The 20,891-nt window shown below is 45.0% G+C and overlaps 2 protein-coding genes across 3 annotated transcripts in view; one reads left to right on the top strand and one right to left on the bottom strand.

Moving 5' to 3' along the window:
* The window catches only part of ABCA1 (ATP binding cassette subfamily A member 1), a 159,656-nt gene that overhangs the window by 4,746 nt on the left and 134,019 nt on the right, over positions 1 to 20,891 (bottom strand). For both annotated transcript variants that reach the window (XM_054986394.1, XM_054986393.1), the window contains exons 38-49: positions 20,672 to 20,787; positions 20,086 to 20,230; positions 18,023 to 18,146; positions 15,313 to 15,442; positions 12,073 to 12,193; positions 11,584 to 11,646; positions 7,926 to 8,032; positions 6,035 to 6,176; positions 3,964 to 4,098; positions 3,190 to 3,293; positions 2,157 to 2,249; positions 722 to 965 (exon numbers count right to left, since the gene is read on the bottom strand). In XM_054986394.1, the coding sequence (XP_054842369.1) occupies positions 722 to 965; positions 2,157 to 2,249; positions 3,190 to 3,293; positions 3,964 to 4,098; positions 6,035 to 6,176; positions 7,926 to 8,032; positions 11,584 to 11,646; positions 12,073 to 12,193; positions 15,313 to 15,442; positions 18,023 to 18,146; positions 20,086 to 20,230; positions 20,672 to 20,787 (1,524 nt within the window). The remainder of the gene's footprint in view (positions 1 to 721; positions 966 to 2,156; positions 2,250 to 3,189; positions 3,294 to 3,963; positions 4,099 to 6,034; positions 6,177 to 7,925; positions 8,033 to 11,583; positions 11,647 to 12,072; positions 12,194 to 15,312; positions 15,443 to 18,022; positions 18,147 to 20,085; positions 20,231 to 20,671; positions 20,788 to 20,891) is intronic.
* The window catches only part of LOC129334340 (protein NipSnap homolog 3B-like), a 53,246-nt gene that overhangs the window by 20,743 nt on the left and 11,612 nt on the right, over positions 1 to 20,891 (top strand). The window lies entirely within an intron of this gene.

Below are 20,891 nucleotides of genomic sequence, written 5' to 3'. Positions count from 1 at the left end.
GCAGCCTCTGCGCACCGCCCCAGCCATCCTGCGCTGCATGATGATGTCATCGCACGATGACGTCATCACGCAGTCTGTGGTATGCGCGCGAGTGGCCGCAGGCACCAGAAACTCTGGCGCCGGCAGTGGCCTTACACCAGTGAAGTTGCTGTGTAAAACCCGTTGTTACTTAACATCTGCCTACCTGCCTTTTGACGTTAACCTACTGTAAATAAACCTTCGGTTACGTTTTGAACCTCCCCAAGCCTTTTGTGCCAGTTGCTGCTAAAGGGAAGCGCAAACCCCTGATCTGTTCCCTACTAAGACTCGGCTGGGTGACCATTTTTAATCATCCTTAAGGGTGGGACAGGAAGGAAAGTTGAAGCTTCAAATCAGCCACGCTACCAGAGGCTTCCCAGCCCAGCATACAGCTTCCTAGGCTTAAAAAGGAGAAGTTTTACCTCAGGGTAGGAGAAGGTCAGCCTAAGCCTGAGTTGGACGGGGGTTTGTGGCATATGGCAAGGACTGAAATTCTACCTAAAGGAAAGACCATGTCGGGGCAGGACCTGCAGCTTATGAGGGACACTCTCCAGCTCTAAGAATGCAGGGCTGTTTTCAAGTCAAAGATGGCTCTCAATGCCACACCAGGCTCTCCCCGCAAGCCCAAGAAATGAAACAGGGATGACTCCAGGTTTCCGCTTTCTGAGCCTGGCTCTTTTGAAGCAATCCTCCAGAAACTTACTTGGTCAAGTGTGGTCTGGGAAACGGAGTAGTCTTCTATGTGGAGTCTCTTTTTGTTCTGGGAGAGGATGCTAAATATCCTCGCCAGAGAAGATGGAGAGGACGGGAGCTGATATTGCAGCATGCTGCGATGCCTCTCCTTCAGCACACTGCCGGGAAAGGCAAGCGCAAAGAAGTCCTGGACAGGTTTCAAGTCTGGGTTTGCCCCTGCTATCCGCACGACTATTGTGTAGCCATCACCGAATCTGGAAAAGAGGGGTGCAGGGTTGTGAAAAGCCAGCTTCCAAAAGATGGGGCATTGCTCTTCTATAGCTTAAAGCCACCGTTTGGGGGGAGTTTCTGAAAAAGACTGCTTTGGGCAAGAACTCTCTCTGCGTTTCATTTCTCACATGTCATCTAGTGCCTAGCACAGCATTTGGCACCACCAAATTTAATTTCAAAATGGCATAATTTGGTCCTCGTGGTTGCTGAGAAATACTTGGTTTGCACATGTTCTGTAACGTAGTAATTGGAGCCACTTAACCAAACCCCTTTTATTTGCTTAATCCACCACAAAGAAGGCAGTCACTGATTTATTCCACTGAATTCTATACTATTTCCAAGGAGTTCTGAGTGGGGCTTTCAGGCAGTCTCTCATTTTGATACTGGCCAAATCCGGACCTGCTCAGATTCAAAGATGGAATTTCATTGGGCGCCAGTGGACCATTTCATCTACCAATGATTATAAAATGCTTCAGCCCATGTCCTGCTTCTAGTTCATGTCCCGGAGAAGCTTTTAAAGGAAGATGGTGGTGAGTCTCAAGCTTAACAGAAGTTGGAGCACATAAAAATGATTGCATTGGTAGATATGCCCTCCAGTCCACTGGATATCTCCCAGAGTAATTTTCTTATAGAAAATAATGGCTGATTTTTTTTGGAAATACCTGAATCAATTAGGAATTTGGGATTCTGATTTTTTTTCTCAAATTCTGTAAAAAAAAATTGGATTTACTAAATTATTTTTGGAGCACACCCCTAATTCTTTGGTATCCTTGTTCCTTACCAAACCCAGATGTGAGCTTTACAGATCTGAAGTGGAACGACGATTGCAAAAGCAGGAAAGACAAAAGCTTTAACTGACGGAATCTGTAGATTAATTTACTAAAGCTGCCTGGAGGAACCAATGCTGATGGCTCTCTTGAGGAGTTATTTTAAGAGGGGATGTAAAAAAAAAAAAAAAAAGAGCTTTCCGTCAGACGATGAGCTGGACACATCAAGTGGAATCACATCGTATTAACTATCCCAAACTGCAAATCCATTCCAAATCTAGTCAGTGGTTTAATTACACGGCAAACCTCTGCCTGTTTTCTGAACGCACGTATGTGGCTTACAGAACTGGTCCTAAGAGACCTGCCTTGGTGAGGTTCAGAAGCGGGCAACGTGAAGCAGCGGCTCACCTGTTCTTCAGGTGCTGAACACTGCCGAGGCACCTGAAGCGCCCGTTGACCATGATTGCCATCCGCGTACACAGGGCCTCACACTCTTCCATGCTGTGGACAAGTAAATAAAAAAAGATGAAATGCCCAATCAAGTTAACAATCTGAATTAATATCTGAACAGAACTATTTCACCTAATAAAAAAGGCACACCTGAATATTCCAATTTTATAATGTTGGGCATTTTCACACTGCTTACTGGCCACGGAACATCGTGCCTAGCTCCCAGAACGACAGCATCTTCCTGGTGTGATTTTGCATGAGCTGCCGTTCTCGCGCAAAATCGCGCCAGGAAGACGCTGTCGTTCCAGGAGCTCGGCACGATGTTCCGTGGCCAGTAAGCAGTGTGAAAATGGCCCTCGTCTGTAAGAAGGTGCTTTATATCAAGTCAGACGATTGGTCCTTCTTGCCCACTCTTGGGTGGGCTAAAAGAAGCCTTATCTAGTTTCTGTTACGTGGCATCCTTCTACCTGTAAGGCATGGAGCCTTATGAATGTAAATCTGGTGCTCTGCCACTGATCTACGATAACACAAGTTATTCCAGAAGAAGACCAAAGAGGGGCGGGGGTTAAAGGCCCTGCAATACTGAATCCTTTTTTATCTACCCATACAGCACTTTCCTTGTGTGTACACGCAGCCAGAATTTCTGAATATTTCACAGTAGGCGTAGTCTTGCAGACATTAAATTCGTAAATGATTTCAACAGGTAAGTTTCTGTGACTGCTCCATTTTACTCCCTGGAATCAAGGCCGTTTGGAAGGCCTTCTTTGACTCGATGAAAGCCATTTTTTTTTCCAATACTGCTATTAGTGAAAATTTTTAAAAATATAAAACACTAGCAACTGGTTGATAGATGGCAGTATGATGTGCAGCAGTATTTGTATGCATTTTAAATGCTGTTTTAATGTTTGAAAGGCTCGCTGCCTTGGGGGACCCTGAGCTGGGTGGAAAGGCAGCACAGAAATATTTTAAACCAACAAACAGCCTCACGTACCTGTGAGAGGTGAGGACCACAGATCGTCCCTCTTTGATGATGCTCAAGGCACAGTTCCAAAGGAAACGGCGTGCTTTGGGATCCATCCCAGTGGTTGGTTCGTCCTGCATTTTATAAAGAAGGAAGCATTGCGGATGTCACAGGTGGTGGGGCATTACTTTAATAATACCTACTGCCGTTCCTGGATGATAGCTACAGCAAACTGCAACGCATCTGGTGAGACCAGAAAACCATTCTGTACATTACAGAGATACATGACAGGCACCCTCGACGGCGCCATTTAAGGCTGCAGGTGGAGGCTTGTATTTTGGAATGTTCCGCCATATAAAAAAACTCCCTGCAGTTAGGACATCACAGAAAAAGGTTTAGCATATCCATGGGCTGATTTTTTATGTGCAGGGAAGTCTTTTTGATATGGAAGAGCTCTCCAATACTTAACCCACCCTTCTGTAACCTGAATTGGCTCCTTCACCAACCAGCTCATTCCTTGTGACGTGTGTAAATGGCTCTAACAAAGCAGAGGTTAATATGTGAAGGGCCATGTTGTGCAATTCTGTGATGAAGTCACCCAGCTGTAGCCTGTAAGAACTTTTGCTCAACGTTGCTTCAAGGGGACTTATAAAGTGGGGCTCTGCACACTGAGGAAAGATGCGTATATCTGAAGTGGCCGATTTCCAGATCAAATGGCAACCCATTTGATCTGTATCCGAGAACAGAAACCTCCCAACAGCTTCGGCAGAGTAAGCAGGCTGATTTGAACGCTCATATACTCACCAGGAACACCACGGGGGGACCCCCAATTAGGGCTATTGCCGTGGAAAGCTTTCGCTTGTTCCCACCGCTGTAGCAGCCGGCATATTTTTCTGCATACTTCACAAGGCCCAGTTTCCGAACAGCCCATTCGCCGACCTGTCAGATAGGAAGGCGCAGCATGAATGGAGAAGTACAACCTTTGGGATCTCTAGTAGAAGAAGCTCTTGTTTGAAACTGTGAGGCGTATCCCACTACCGAATGATATTCTTGGTCTCTTGAGCCATTTAGTAGGATAAATGCCAAGAGACACTGAAACAGCGCAAGATCCCTTAAGGCGGGAAGCAACCTATAGATTTTTTAAAGAAAGAGAAAAGTGGTTTGGAAAGAGGCTTTGCTGCTGGTGGGGTGCGTAGAGATTTCTTTTATCGCTCTGCCACCTCTTTTCATTACCAAAAAATTATCTCCCCCGCCAGTGGCAGGAATATACCACAGGCAGCAGTCACGTGGACACATGAATGTTGACTTCTAGTGAATGAGACAATTGAACGATCGAGGTCTGCATTACCTCCTCAGACTGGCAGCAGCTCTCAGGGTCTCACATCACCTCCTCCCTGGTCCTTTAAACTGGAGGTGCCAGGAACTGAACCCAGGGCAGTCTGCGTACCAAGCGGATGTTCTACCACTGAGCCACAACCTTCAGCTCCATGGGAAAAAAGTGTTTTGTCTACTTCCAGCCAAAGAAGGGGGGGGAGGGGTTGACAAGACTTCCAGATTCCTGTGCACATTTTATTTCAGCGTGTTTCTGCAATCAGCCATGTGCAAAAAGCACCTCTGCAAGTGTTCCACTTGCATTCAGAGGTCATGATGCTGGAACTGGTGTTGAAAAGGGATGCCAGTGGAAACTAACTGATTCATTCTGATAAGAATAAATAGAGGCTAAACTTTGCTGGACTACGGCTAGCCATTGCCCTGACACGGATAGCCCAGGCAAGCCCAATTTCATCAGAAGCTAAGCAGGGTCTGCCTTGGTTAGCAACTGGATGGGACACCTCCAAGAAAGACCAAGATTGCAGAGGCAGGCAATGGCAAACCCCCTCTGTGAGTCTCTTGCCCTGAAAATCCCTGCTGGTTTGTCATGTCAGCTATGACTTGACAGCACTCTCCGCCACCAGCTAGCCATTATTCCTTATCAAATGATTCCCAAAATAACATGGATTTATCACTATGTCGCAACATTTCTGTTGAGCGTATGCCAGTTTAATCAGGCATGGCACCCCCCCCCCCCCCCACAAAAGGATCCTGGAAACTGTAATTTGAGAAGGAAGCTGGTTTCTCTAGCCAGCAATAATGGCTCTTCAACCAGTTACTCTACAGTGCAGACATACACTTGGAATATAAGTAAATGTCAGTTTCTGCTATCTGAATTCTCTGCAATTTCTTTGGGGAAAAGTGGATTTAAGGGGGGGGTGAGAAAACAATTCAAAGGACAAGGATGGGTGGGAAAGAGCCCAACAACTTGCATCATTCTATTTCTAAACAGCACAATTCAAACACACTCACGTATACATATAAGAACTGGCCCGTTGTTACAGTAGCTCCAAAATGATGGAATGGATTTCTTTGAAGAAGGTCACTGGAGTACACCCCTCCTGGCCTTAAGGCAAATGTCTCTTGTTTAGAAAGGGGGCTGGTTTTCATGGATTTGGGGGGCATTGCAATTGGGAGAGTGTTGGGGTAAGTTTGATGCTACTGGATCTGTTTTACGCTTGTTCTTTATATTTTAAAGAATTTTTTCCAAGATAGTGTCAGCAATCTTGAGCTTCTGGGGAGGTGACAGAAATGTTTTCAAGAAAGGCACTCTCTCCTTTTCTCCAGCCATGCTGTGCAGAATATGGTACTGTTATTGAAAACCAACTACTTGGAACTTCCACTGATAATGTTTTATATGGAACGTTTTAAATGTTCTTAATGCTGTTATCCACCCTAAGCCTGCTCGCGGGGAGGGCGGAATACAAATACGATAAAATAAATAAATAAAATAAATAACTCAGGTGACCCCCCCCCGCCCCCCATGCCGTTAGCTTAGATTTACCTTGCAGACTTCTTTCTCAGGAACACCTCTCAACAGTGCAAAGAATTCCAAGTGTTCTCTCCCTGTCAGCAGTTCAGTGATAGCATCAAACTGAGGGCAGTATCCCATATTCTGATGAACTTCTTGGATGTTAGACAAGATACTGCAGAGAGAGAAAGGGAGGGGGGGGGGGAACGTCTGCCAATGTCGACTGGACGTTCAGCTGCAGTTTCTGATACACCCACCATTCAGAAACATCCTGCTCTGACAGCTTGTACAAGATTTTTTCATGTGCAACTTTATAGTATTACTTGGATTTTGTATGGGGGGAGGTAGGTGCAAAATAAATCCCTTTAAAATACCTATCTAGCTTTCCTTCTAGCTTACATTAATGAACGGAAGCTGCCATAACTCATGGAATTCAGTTTAGAATATGAAGCCATATTTGCACAATTTGTTCTAGGAATTTGTTACTACTCTGCATAACAAATCTGGGGTTTTACTACTCGAAGGGAGGTCAAGGGGCTGTGCCGAGCACTGAAGCGCTAACCATCAAAATCTGAGAGCGAAACCACACGAAACAAATCACAGGGGGGCGCTCAAGTGAAGGGAGATGCAATGTTAGCTGGGAAGTGTAGTTTGAATTTCACATCTCTCTAATCTGGGGAGCCAGGTTTGATTCCCCACTCCTCCACTTGAAGCCAGCTGGGTGACCTTGGGTCAGTCACAGCTTCTAGCTCTCTCAGCCCCAACCACCTCACAGGGTGTTTAGTTGCGGGGATAATAATGATATGCTTTGTAAACCACTCTGAGTGGGTGTTAAGTCATCCTGAAGGGCAGTATGCAAATTGAATATTATTATTATAAGCAAAGATTGTTCTTCGGAAGGTTTGTTTCTTTGTTTGTTTAAATTTGTATTCCGCCCTCCCCGCACCAGCAGGCTCAGGGCAGATCACATTTATAGACATTAAAACCACAAGTGCAATTTAAAACGTAATAAATACAATATAAATATATAACAACAAACACAAGCAGCACAATCTAGCTGGCTCTATAGAGAGAGGTGAAATTCAAACTACGCTTCCCTGCGAACATTGCGTCTCCCTTCACTTGCGCGTCCTCGTGTAATTCGTCTCGTGTGGTTTAGCCCTGACGCAGCTACTCTGCTGGCTTCTCAGGCACATCATCCGAGTTTAAAGGACTTATTTTAAGGCCTAACAACTTTAGTTATGGTAAAATGAAATGTAAATGTATTTCTAGAAAGCTCCATTCTGAACACAGCCTTGTATTCTGGTCCCTCTATGCACTCTTGCAGGCTCACCAGCACACATGCAGCCCTGACTGAAGCCCTTTACCCTGATTGCTGGACATCTGATGGTTTCCCCTCTGCCTTCCCAGTCACTCTGGCTTTGCAAAGTCCACCCTTTTCAAACCATAAGGACTAGAAACATGCAGTTCCTCTAATGGAATGGCATTTCCATTTGCAGAAGAAGGGATAGAGATTGACACTGTTTTCTCCTACCCACAGAAGACCCCTGGTTTTACACATTGTGCAATTCCTAAGGGTCCACTGACTCCCTCGGGACAAAATGTACAGGGGATCAGTGGACTGCAGCGGGACGGGAAAATCCCACTCAGTGAAATCTGTGGATGGTTCGATGCCTGCCTATGTTTTTAACAAAAAATGAAAGCTGGTATTTCCAAGGTGCTCAATGCTACAGCCAATACCAAAATTCTATGACCCTGGTCATAAGCTGGCTCTCACCAAAGCAACAAGATCTATACTTAACAAAATTAGCTTCGCCGAGGGTGTGAATGAAACTGTGTCTGCATTATTAGAGTATCAGTGCCCAGAAAAACAAACGGAAGGAGCAAAACTTTTTGTAGAAAAAGCTACCGCATCCCCTCTTACCTGTTTCCCTTTAAAAAAGCATCCCCTCCTGTAACATCAGTGTCTCCTGTCAACATCTTGAAGGTAGAGGATTTGCCGGCTCCATTCACACCGAGGAGGCCAAAGCACTAAAATCACCAACAGACCCCATTAGCACATGCAGTGTCCTGGGATACAGTTTTAACATTTCTCTCTCACGCTTTCCTTACAATGATGTGTAACATCAGTATAAGCCAGTTATAGTTTTCCTTAAAAGCCAAGATAAATTCATGGGTTGGCAGCTACATGTACAGCCCACATAGGAGAAGACGCAGGGCTTCAGGCACACGTCCCTGTCTGGGTAGGGAGGCATGGAAAAAAGGATGCTACTGCAAGTCTAACCTGATACATGTAACCAAGCAGTCTGGTTATTTTTGAAAAGCTGAAATCCCCCTGTTCAGGAGGGAAATGAGAGGTGGGATTCACACTGCCTCACCAAACAGCTGATTGGCAGGACTGTGGTTTCTTTCCAAGGGCTGTTGACACGGGGCTTTTTTTCAGCTGGAATGTGGCGGAACGGAGTTCCAGAACCTCTTGAAAATGGTCACATGGCTGGTGGCCCCGCCCCCTGATCTCCAGACAGAGGGGAGTTGAGATTGCATTCTACACTCCCCTCTGTCTGGAGATCAGGGGGCAGGGGCGGGGCCACCGGCCATGTGACCATTTCCTCCCAGGGCAACCCACTGAGTCCCTCTTTTCCCAGAAAAAAAGCCCTGCTGTTGAGTATACCACTCTGGCTGTTCTGCAAACGTTCTGCTGGACCAGAGCCATGGGGACGTCAGAGAGAATTGATATTTTAATATTAACCACTGGATATGCAACGAACTAGAACTGGATTGCTAGGATTTTAAACTGATTTTATTCATAACGAAGTCAACCAAGCGGAAAATGCTTAAACCTCAGTACTCCAGACAGCTTTGCGGATCATGATATAAGCTGGAGAATAGCAATAGTTCTTAAGAGAGACGCAAATGGTCTGAGAGGATTCACAGCCTTCACGTGCACACGCGCGTCTTCTGTTTTCTACACAAGCTGTGCAGGATTTTGAGGCAATCCAAAAGCCTGCCAAACTCGTCTATGAGTCAAAAGTGATTTGAGTGTACAAACCACAAACAAAAACCTATTTCAAATCACCTTCAATTATCTGGAAAAACTACCTACTGTTTCCAGTCTCAACTTTGATCATGGGTGTCTAACTCAAAGTGCTTGGGAGGGAAAACGGAACAGAATCTAAATTAACATGTTTATTTTATATATGTTGAATTCTGTTCTGAGCCCATTCACTGGGAGAGCAGATAAGAAATAATAATAATGACCTATAAAGCCCTATGCGGACTGGGCCCAGCATATCTGCAGGACCGCCTCTCCCCATATGTATCCCAGAGGATGCTTCGTTCAATAAATAAACAACTGTTGGTGGTCCCTGGCCCAAGGGAGGCCCGCCTGACCTCGACCAGAGCCAGGGCCTTTTCGGTCCTGGCACTGACCTGGTGGAACTCTCTGTCTGAGGAAACCAGGGCCCGGCTGCCAGGCCAGTAAGACAGAGATGTTCCGTGAGGCATAGGGTGGAGGCTAGGTTGGGCCCCCACTGGCCACACTAAAGATCTGTCCACCACCCTACATATGAGCCAGGGCTTGAAAAGCAGTATTTTATCATCACCATCTGAAGAGAAGCTGTATTGTATAAAGTTGTTTTAATGTTATTTGTATACGGTTTTATCTGTTTTTAACTGTATTTATGTAAATTGAAATGTTGTACTCTGCCCTGAGACTAAAAATTTAATAAATAAATAAATAAATAAATAAATAAATAAATAAATAAATAATAAGCAGCAGCAGCCCATTGTTTTTAACTGGCTTTAAACTGGAGTCACTCTACAGAGGATGACAGGGCGGGTTAAAAATAAAATAAAAAAATAAGATTGCTTGACCCCTGAAAAACCCCAAATTACACGTTCTTGGTCATTCAACCAAGAACAAAATGAAAGAAAACCATGTATATTGAAATTTTACATTCAACATCTCAATTTTCTGACTGGGTCGGCAATAGTTAAGTATTATACAATAACACCACAGGGATCTTGACACCCTTTGCGTGGCATTTGCAGCTAAGTTAGTAAAGACCCAAGACTGAATTTCAGATCTGCCATGAAGATGGCCCTTTGGTGGGTCAATCTCTCTCCGTCTTGGCCCCCATTCTGCAACACGGGGATCATAAGTGTGTTGCACCAAGGAAACTTGTGGTTTAAAGATGCTAGCATCATTAGAGCCTTAATATTTTAGTACTGCATCCATGCCACACAGAGTTTCATTCACCTGGTGAACAGTTTCCGAAGTGTTCTCTCAATTTGAAATGTTTGTACCTTCAGCCCCTATTTCACTATGTATTTGATTTACTTATTTGTAGCCTGCCTTTCTCACAAAGAGCCAAAACAGATGTCACGTGGAGGGTGCATGCCAGTTTCCTGCAAAGTTCCAAAGGAAGTGTCGTCGGAAAGAACCTCTGCCGGGGAGAAGAGGGAGAGAATCCCTCTTCTCCCTGGCAGAGGCTCTTTCTCTAGGTGTTTTGTCTAGTCCGCTCAGCTCCCTCTTGCCACTGCCAGCTCCCTTCGCTCCCCTAAAAGCACTCTGCAGCCAGAGGGAGCCGAGTACACGGGCAGCAGCAAGAGTGGCAAGGAGCTGACCGCTGCCAGCGCCGTCTGCTCCCTCTCACTGCCGCCAGCGTGCTCAGCTCCCTCGAGCTGTGGAGTGCTTTTAGGAGAGCAAAGGGAGCTGGCGGCAGCAAGAGGGAGCTGAGTGGACTAGACAAAACACCTAGAGAAAGAACCTCTGCCAGGGAGAAGAGGGATTCTTTCCCTCTTTGTCAGATGTACCCTGCTTGTGTATGCATAATGTATTCTGTATTCTCTATTGTATTCTGAGCCTCTGAGAATGTGTAAAGGAATATCATTACTAGTTAGCTGTGAATCGCTTATCTTGCAGATGACTACTTTCGCTTTTTCAGCTGGTGTGGGAAAGTGTCCTTGAAGTGCTGGTCGGGGCCGTATCCGTCTGAGACACGGAATGAACTCATCTTCTCTTTCCCCTCCCCCTGCCCCATCCAGCCTTCTGGGCCCTGCACATCTACATCCTAATGGTCCTTATCCCAAGGCGGGAATCCTGCCCTATAACTAACCTTGCTTTGCCCATTTACGTCACTTCTGCCAAAGCTGTTGTCTGAGTGGACTGATACTGATGGATCTCTAATAAAGAAACCTTAATGGGACTCTTGGAGTGCCTGCAGTGAAGTAGCGGGGGATGTAATTGGCAGAGGCTGACACTCTTCTCTCCGGCAGAGGTTCTTTCTCACTCTTCTTCCCATGGAATCTTTGAGGAAACTGACACGTGTCCGTCGCGCATCAGACATCTTGCCTTCTTGGCTCTGAGGCTCAAGGCAGATTACGTGGTGTAAAACAATGCAAAGCAACAGCACGAGACGTCTAATACGCCATGCATGAAGACTAGGATTACAAATACGAAATAGTGCAAGGAAGTGTCAGATATGATACAGTAAACCATGAAGAAAACGGAATTACAGAAGTAGTAAGAGCAGAATAACACATACGTACAATGAACAGAGGATATATAGAGTCAAACTCACCTCCCCAGGCGGAATCCCCACACAGATCCTGTCTACAGCTGGTTTCTGTTTCATTCTGTATATCTGGAAGGTAAAAAAGGACATGTGCCCGTTAGGTGGCCAACAAAAGAAGCTTATGGATCCCACTCCGTTGCTTCTCTTCCTCAGCAAAACGAATTAGCAGCTGAGCCTCTGACTACAATTCAGTTCTCAGAAAACTACCATGATGGGTTGCTGCCAATTTAGCGACTATCTGCATGAAAATATCATTTCTGCAAACGTTACAAGTGTGCAAGGAGTTATCCAATATAAAGAGTTATCAACATTTGCAACGCTTATGCACACAACAAATGCCTGAGAATACAGAGACACCAGTCACTTAATAATCATTGTCAACATTAATTAACCCAACTTAATAACGGTGGAAGTCAGAGGATATATAGCAATAGCTTTGGGTGGAGTGTTTCCCATGGAAAAGTTTACTAATTTTCAATATGTGTCTTTTCTCACCTTAGTCAGCTCCTTGATTTCCAAGATATCGCTTTGTCCGCCGCCACTAATGATCCTCTGCCTCTCTCTGTTTACATCCTCATCTTCATCATGCACAGGTGGAAGCTTGGCATAGACTGGCCTTCAAAAGACAAAGCACAAAGGGTTGCGTTCAAGAAGAAGACTGAGATGGTATCAGATTTGAGATGCGCTGAGTAATGAACAGGCCAGCCCTGTGCTGGAGTCCATCCACATTCCATCCAATCTCCATCACTAATTGACACAGGTGGAAACAATGGCCAAGGGCCAACTCAAAGCGCACTCCGTGTCACAGCTGGCTGGGGCCCAGGGAAGCTCTCTATCGGCTGCCACCGCTCTGGTACAGCTTTCCTGGGAAAGGCCCAGAGCACCCAACCAATCCCTTTTGTTTACTCTTTTTCAGTAGGTTTGATTTATTATGTGACTGAATGAGGCGTGAGGACCCAGGCAAAATAATAATGAACTTTATTAAAAAGGTATATTAGCAACTGGTGTTCAAAACTTTGTAAAGTGAAGAGAATAGTAAAAGGTTGGTGAACAAACAAAACTATAACACGCTAACGCATCTAACTAGACTGTTCTGAACTGTCTCCTGGCCACTGGCTTCCAACTCACCCCTTCTGGATGAGGGATCCCCCCCCCCATCTGCAGCAGCCTCTCCTCAGCTCTGCTCCCTAGGAGTGAACCCCCTCCCACTGGGGTGAGGCCTTTTATCCCTTCTCTCAGGCACCATCCCCCTACTTTCCTATTGGTGCAATTTTCCCCTCAGAATCCCCTCTTACCCAATCACAGGGGCCAAAGGGAGCCTGAGAAACGTAGGCCCTGCAGTCACTTTAGTGCAGGCTTCCCCAGAGCCACTAGGCCTCACTAGGCCCAGGCTCATAACACGCCAGAATAGGGTTCCCAAATTTGTTGACCCTGTAGGCACTTTTGGAATTTTGAGGACGGGTAATAGGGTTGCCAGCCTCCAGTTAGTGGCTGGAGATCTCCTAGAATTAAAACTGGTCTCCAGGCCACAGAGATCAGTTCACCTGGAGAAATTGGCTACTTTGGGGGTTGGACTCTTACGGAATTATGCCATGCCAAGGTCCTTTCCCTCCCCAAACCCCACTTTTTCCAGGTTTCTCCAGGTTTCACCCCCCAGATCTCCAGGAATTTCCCAAGTTGGAGCTGGCAACCCTAAAGGGTAGTGGCTGCCATGGGGGGCTATTACAAAACATATGACAGGTTTCCAGTCAAACATCCTCCTATGATGGGTGAAGCTAAGGTTTGCCAGCCTCCAGGAGGTGGCTGGAGAACTCCTGGAATTACAAGTGATCTCCAGGCCACAGAGATCCGTTCCCCTGGAGAAAGTGGCTGCTTTGGAGGGCAGACTCTATGGCATTATGCCCCAATGAGGACCCTTCCCTTCCCAAACTCCACTCTTTCCAGGCTCCATCCCCAAAATCTCCAGGAATTTCCCAACCTGGACCTGGCAACCCTAGGGAAGCTATGTCCAAATGGGCGCCTCTGCAGACCCAAAGATTATGTTTCCTAGGTTCTTCTGAGGCACCAAATAGACAAAAGGGGTAAGAACCTCTAATGATGGGGGAAAGGAGGTACTAAATACTAGAGGTCTGAAAGGAATATGCTTATGCAAATTAGCACAATGATAACTTTACAAATTTATAAAAACATAATACGATTAATAGGATATATTCAATAAGGAATGCAATAAGGAAGCTACAAAAGACGCACAACAACAAAATTACTGCTATGGAACATATACAATGAAGAACTGACAAGCTACAAAGGACATACAAGAAAACAGGATGCCAGCCACATTCCTGTTTCGAGGTGTAAATTTTCATTCGTCATAATAAGCAACCTTGTGCAACCTTCAGCATATTCCTTTCGGACATCTGGTATTTAGTACCTCCTTATTTCGTGTCCTCTGAGGCACCGTCTGCTCCAGTGAGCGGAGCTGAGACTGGCTCTTTGCTTTGGAACAAAGCTAAGGTTGGCACTTCGCTTTGGGTGCCAGAAAAGACATCAATGGGGACCACAGGCCAGGGGCATTAGAGTATCGCTGCAGACCATTTAACACGTTAGATTTTTAGGCATATACATAAGATGTTTAAGGGTATACCTAAAAAGGTAAAGTGTGAATGCAACAAACACATGCATCTTAGAAAGACACTCGTCAAGATGCTTCCCGTTGAGTAGCTTCTGAGCGGTAAACGCCTCTGGATACAGCCCCATTGACAAGGGGTGCTGCAAAAGTCGTATTTAGCAAACTGAACAATATGAAATGGAGTGGCAACTTTGAGGGATGACAGGCAAGGAAAACAGGCAAAGAAAGAGCAGAATGAATGGGAATAACCTGAGAGGTAGCAGTGTGTTGCGGCAAAAATAAGCACTCTTATGGCACGTTTTTTCCTAGAATAAGCATATGTGGACTGGTAAGCCTCTTGGTCAGAGGGACCAAGTCCACAGTCAGTCCACAGCAGTGCATGCTAAAATAAAAATCTATTGAAGGTACCACTTGGCTCCTGTTTATTAGAATTAAAGGAGATATGGCAGAAGAAAGGAAAGGGCAAAAAGGATGAGGTGGGGTAGTCCACAGTTAACTGAGAGTTCAGTTGAAACTAGTCAGTTCTACAGGAATGTTCAAAAGTTATTGGAATGATGGAGGAAAAGGAAGGGGAGGGTTGAATGTAGAGATGGGCACGAACTGGGAAAAAACTGAACCGTGCAGTCCGTGGTTCATCACATTTCACAAACCATGAACTTTCATGAACCTGCCCCTGTGACTTCTGGGCCAGCAAATCACTACTTCTGGGTCAGCAGAAGGTCTGCAGGAAGTCCATCCCGTTGCCTAGGAAACTGATTGATCGGCGCCAGGCTGTCTGCAGCGACGAACCAAAAAATGAACCAAACGAACCATCCTAAAGTTCATGGTGGTTCATCAGACATGGGCTCTAACTAACCACTGGTTCATGAACCGGGCCTGGTTCGTGCTGAATTTTGGTTCGTATTTCAGTTTGTGCCCATCTCTAGTTGAATGCCGTCCTCCGATTCCCCCTCTAGTTTCCCCTCTTTCCCAACATTTTTTTTGGGGGGGGGGGAGAAGTGCTTGTCTTGATTCTCCCATCTCTCAAATGATTTAAATCCTCATGCCTCGTCCCACTCCATGAATGTCCTTCCCAGGCTGGGAGTCCATTGTCAGATAGGCCAGCTTACCTGGGTTTGATAAAGAACCTGTACTGTATAAGCACTGTGATGAGGAAGAAGACGGCACCTTCCACAGCCATGGCAAAAAGATTGCGTCCCACCAGGTCCCAGGAAAGGGGGGAAACAAAGCGATTCTCACCTAATTGGGAATGGCAGAAACACCATTCAGTGGCCTCCAGAAAGACAATTGATAACAACGTCGCATGGAGTGAGCTATTATATTCAAACACTTCTTTACATTTTTAAAATATCAAATATTCATCTGAACAGCGGATGTGACTGAAATATCCAGAAAAAACTGGTAACAAACCATGCTTATCAGAGATGTCTAATCCACAAGTTCACAAAAGATTCAGGGTTTTTTTGTCCAACATGCAGGTCGAACTAGAGCTTACCACTGAATGTACACTCACTGAGAAGCAGTAGCCAATTCTGGCTCCCAAACACTTGTTTTCACTCTGCATTTTCTGATGTACAGTCAGTACATCCTGAATGAGCACCCTAAAGAGAGTTGCACCTTTCTAAATCCATCAAAGTCGATGGGCGAAGAAAGGAGTAACTCTGCTTAGGATGGCTCTGTGAAAAACCCGTAATAGGCCATTTTCACACTCTTTAACATCACACAAAACTCACAGAACGAGGACGTCTTCATGGTGCGATTTCTGACGTCACCACACCATGGAAACGGAACCATGATGGGTGACGTCAGAAATCGCGCCATGAAGACGTCCTTGTTCTGTGAGTTTTGCGTGATGTTAAAGATTGTGAAAATGGCCATAGTCTTTTCAAAAATTTAAAATACTTTCCTTTGCCTAAAACAAATACAATAATTGGCTTGGATCCACGGTGTCCATGTGAAAGCAAAATGCATGTCCACTCATACACATTGAGAGGGAACCTAACAATTTTATAGACACGTGTACACCCTGCCTGCTGCAGTTTCCCACACTGCATACTTTACAAAGTAGGCCCCCTTGATGCTCAGGAGCAGTTTCTTGGGCAGCATGAGAGACTGCAGTGAAAACAAGGTAGGAAGGGAACACAGCACATGAAACACCGCAGAGGGTTAGTATACCCATGTCAGTAGTTTAAATATAAAATGCTTCATATGCTTTTAAAAACTAGTATTTTAATATCTGTGGAGCCAGCTCTGATATATGATTCAGAGCAATTAGAATATGCGCTGTTGTTGATCATTTAAATATGACTACCGTTTGATTTAAACGTCAGTAGGTAAAGGTAAAGGTAGTCCCCTGTGCAAGCACCGAGTCATTACTGACCCATGGGGGGACATCGCATCACGACGTTTTCTTGGCAGACTTTTGTTACAGGGTGGTTTGCCATTGCCTTCCCCAGTCATCTACACTTTACCCCCAGGAAACTGGGCACTCATTTTACCGACCTCGGAAGGCTGGAAGGCTGAGTCAACCTTGAGCCAGCTTCTTGAACCCTGCTTCCACCAGGATCGAACTCAGGTCATGACTGAGCAGAACTTGGGCTGCAGTACTGCAGCTTACCACTCTGCGCCACGGGGCTAACTTTAAGCATCAGTACCTCTTTTAAAAACACAGCAAAAGTATAGCCGAATCTGTTCACAGTGCGCTAGTCACAGTCATTACATTTCTATTTTAAAAATGTGAAGAGAAAGGTCTGGCAGTGGCTAGTAGCAATGAGAGCTCAGTTGAAACCCCATGTTCAGAGCAAGATATTTCTGAAGGCCAGAAGTTCGGGATGTAAATGGGAGAAAGTTATTCTCTTGCCCTGGTTGCAGGTTTCCTCGAGGCTCCTGGATGGTCACTGTTGGAAACGGGAGGTTGGGCCTTGCTATGATTTAAGAAATCAATATTCTTATGGATTAACATTAGACTGGAATCACCTTTCTTGCTCCTGTATTTCAGACCCAAACAACTTACAAAAGATTGAAGAGATTAGCAATCAGTATTAAAGCATACCAAATCACTAAATTCTTTATTGTCTAGGATATAACATGACAGACAACGAAGGTGGCCTCAGCTGCTTTCCAGAGTGAATAGAAAGCAGTAACCAGGAAGACAAATCCAGAAAAGGGGAGCAATCATAGAAAACATTGCCACGCTAGTCTTCTCTGTATCGTTTCAATTTTAGCATATGTGCTGCCAAAGCAAGCACAACATTCCCAACTCTTCAGTAAAACCATCTTTCATACAGGTGGAAGGTAAAAGGTAGAAAGGTGTCAGCACAAAATAAATAACTGCAACCAGGACACAGCGCATGTCCCACATATGTAGGTGTGCAGAAAATGTAGGGAATATAGTACAGGGTACAGAATGTGTCTTGAAAAGTTGAGCTTTCGTTTAAAAAAGAATTTTCTATCTCTTAGGCAGGTATGTTTGAAAGTGTGAGATCAATTCCTCCTGAAATCTTAACAGCCATATCGGTAACAGTGTTTGGGGGTGGGGATTTTGGTGCTCTGCATAGCTATTTACTCCTTTCCATTACTAACAGACCTAGGATAGAATACACAAAATAGTAAAGATGGCCGATCAAAGTATGTAGAACAAAAAGCAGGCAAATGTAATCCATTTGCTTAATTGGCACATTACAGAATTCTGTTTTACTTAGTGCAAAACACGGATGGCCGAAGTGCAGGATTTTCGTTGGGGCTCCGTCACGGCATTAGCCTCCACATTCCAGCCCGTGCCACTCAAATCCCATGCAGTGTAAGCAACTTCTCACTTACCAAACCTTTCCAGAGCATCTGCCATGGCTTGGTTTTTCACCATGTCGATCAGCCCACGGCCCAGACAGAAGTGAGGGAAGATGAGGAATACTGATTTCAGGATGTCATTGATGTTGTTCAGTTTCTAAGGGCAGAAAACCAGCAGCAATCAGCTGTTTGGAAAATTCACCAAGAAGAAGGGATATGGGCTCTCTCTGTGGTAGCCCCCATTTTATGGAATGGCCTGCCTGAAGAGGTCAGGAACTCTCCCACTCTCCTGGCTTTCTACAAACTATGCAAGCCTGAATGATTCAGGAGGGATCTCTATCCAGATTATAGGGCTGTGCCGTAAGAAGTAGCCCAGAGAGGGACAGGGACTATACACTACTCTGTTGGATACTGTCTACTGTGCTGTCTGCTAATGTGAACCTGTGCCTACTAGGGAGTTTCCACACTGCTAAACATGCCATGTAAATTAGTTACGGGTTGTTCAGAAAGCCCATCTCTATGCTTGGCTTTACGCTTGTTTTTTCAAATTTTCTGCTGCCATACCCAATTGTATCTCTTTCACTGAATGTCCTGTTGTTCATTATCGTACTTTGCTCCGTGAATGTCCTAGCTGTTGATTATATTGTATTTTCACTCACACTGTATAATCCACTATGGATTTCAATAAGAAAGGTAGGCTAATAATAAAAATAATAATTATTATTATTTGTTTGTAATATACTGTTATATATTCCGTTTCTGTAGTCTTTGTATACTGTTATATATTTTGCTTATGCTGTTTTATGGATTGTTGCTGTCTTTTCTGTTTACTGTTTCCTCTCAAATAAATTGTAAAACTTTAAAATAATGATGATGATGATGATAATGATCAAATAGATAATGATACTACTACTACTACTACTAATAATAATACAACCAATAATAATAATACCACCAAGATATGCACAGCTCATCAAGCACAGCCAGTCCCTAACAATCCCTCCGGAACCACTGAGTCAGTGATTTGAGAATTAAAGAGTCAGCCTCTTGACTGCAAGAAGAGACGGTCTAAGAATGCTATCACATGTTGTCTTTTCAGACCAGTGGGGCTGCTCTAGAAATGCCCTCACTGTGTGGACTCCAAACCTACATTTCTCCTCTCTAGCAACAAGTTTTGGTTAAAAAAAACAATTCTGAAAGCTTGAAGCAGAATTATCTGTCACGCGTGGCACGACTGACTGGCTGGTTCCCTACTTCCCGTCCTCGCCAAGAAATACACCAGTGCACACCGTCCCTCCGTGCTTTTATACTTCCAAAAAGATTTCCTTTTATAAATAATAACATGATAAACAAGAAGATAAATGTTCAAGTAGCACTTTAAAAAGAATGAACAATCCACCTGAAGGACGGGAGGTAGGGAAAGACTGAGCGCCGGGTATGCATGGGTATGCATGACAGATAAGTTGCAAATCCAGGAGGAAGCCAGAATCCGGATACAGCTGAACAATCTGTCGTGAGCTGTTTTGACGATGCTCCACCTAGCTTCACCCTAACTTTGCCTAGATTGTAAACCCCCCCCCCCCCCATATATCCTGAACTCTGACTGAATACTGACAACAGTATTTTAAGCCCTTTTCAGATGTTACATCCACACATACCGGGAGGCCGGAGAGCATGACTAGATCTTCCTAGTGCACAGGATCACTATGGGCCAAGCTACAAGTGAGGTAGTGATGGAGTGGAGGGCAAGTGAACAGGGAGGAATACACGTGAGTCTGTTCACTTGCCAGGCAAGTGTCATTCGTCACTTGTAGCTTGGCCCTACGTCGTCTGAACACGGACGATGCACATACAGCTTTGACACGCACAAACTAACTGCTGGACTTCCCAGGGTTTTGGTTCACGCATACTGAAGCTGTACTAGCATGCAAAATACATGCGTATCCCCCATTCAGACAACATGGTGACCATAAGTATTGAGATTATCGTGGGTACATTCACTCCCAATATTCATGGCTGTTTGACTCCCACCATGGGCAGACGTAATGTGCGAAAAGGTCTTACGCCAAAAGATCTTATGTCAGTTGAGAACTTACATTGTTGGTGAAAAGTTCAAGGACAAAAGTAGCCACGCTCCCGTTGATCCCGATGAAGAGGTTCACGCTGGTCAGTACCACGTATGCTGTGCTGGGGATCTTGAACACAAAGGATGCTGGATACATCAGAGGTGTTATGGACCACCTGGCGCGTGAAAAGGAAGTGCAGTAAAGGAGTTTATTTCAAGTATTTGCCGCATTTGTACCCGGCCATTCTTCCAAGGGGTTCAGGGCAGCCTGCGTGGTTCTCCCCCCTTCTCCATTTTATCCTCACAACAACCCTGTGAAGTAGGTTGGACTGAGATAGTGAGTAATTCCGCACATGTTGGATAATGCACTTCCAATCCTCTTTATAGATCATTTGGAACGGATTTTTTTGTGTGCGGAACAAAACATCCACCTCAAACAATTGATAAAGTGCATTGAAAGTGCATTATCCAACATGTGCGGAATCAGCCAGTGAATGGCGTAAGGTCACCCAAGCAAATTTCGTGGCACAATGGGGGATTTGAGCCTTGGCCTCCCAGATTCTAATCCAAGCTTCCCCACGGCCCTCCCCTCCTCCCGCCAGAAGGCCCTTCCTTACCCATAGAGCAAGAGGAGAAGAGCAAGCACCGGTAGATTGGACGAAGACACGTAGGACTTCTGCTGGAAGCAGATGAAGATGATAATCACCAAAGTGGCAGGAACCACGTAGTTGCACTGCAATTGAAAAACAGACACACATAATCAATACAACTCCCAGTTAAAGGGGGAACATCACCAAAATGTTTTTATGAAGGTTAAAGAGGGAAAGATTTCTCACT

Source organism: Eublepharis macularius, chromosome 8, assembly GCF_028583425.1.
Source record: "Eublepharis macularius isolate TG4126 chromosome 8, MPM_Emac_v1.0, whole genome shotgun sequence".
In the NCBI taxonomy this organism is placed as follows: domain Eukaryota; kingdom Metazoa; phylum Chordata; class Lepidosauria; order Squamata; family Eublepharidae; genus Eublepharis; species Eublepharis macularius.
Note: the sequence above shows the minus strand (reverse complement) of the source record. Positions and strands in the feature narration are given on the sequence as shown.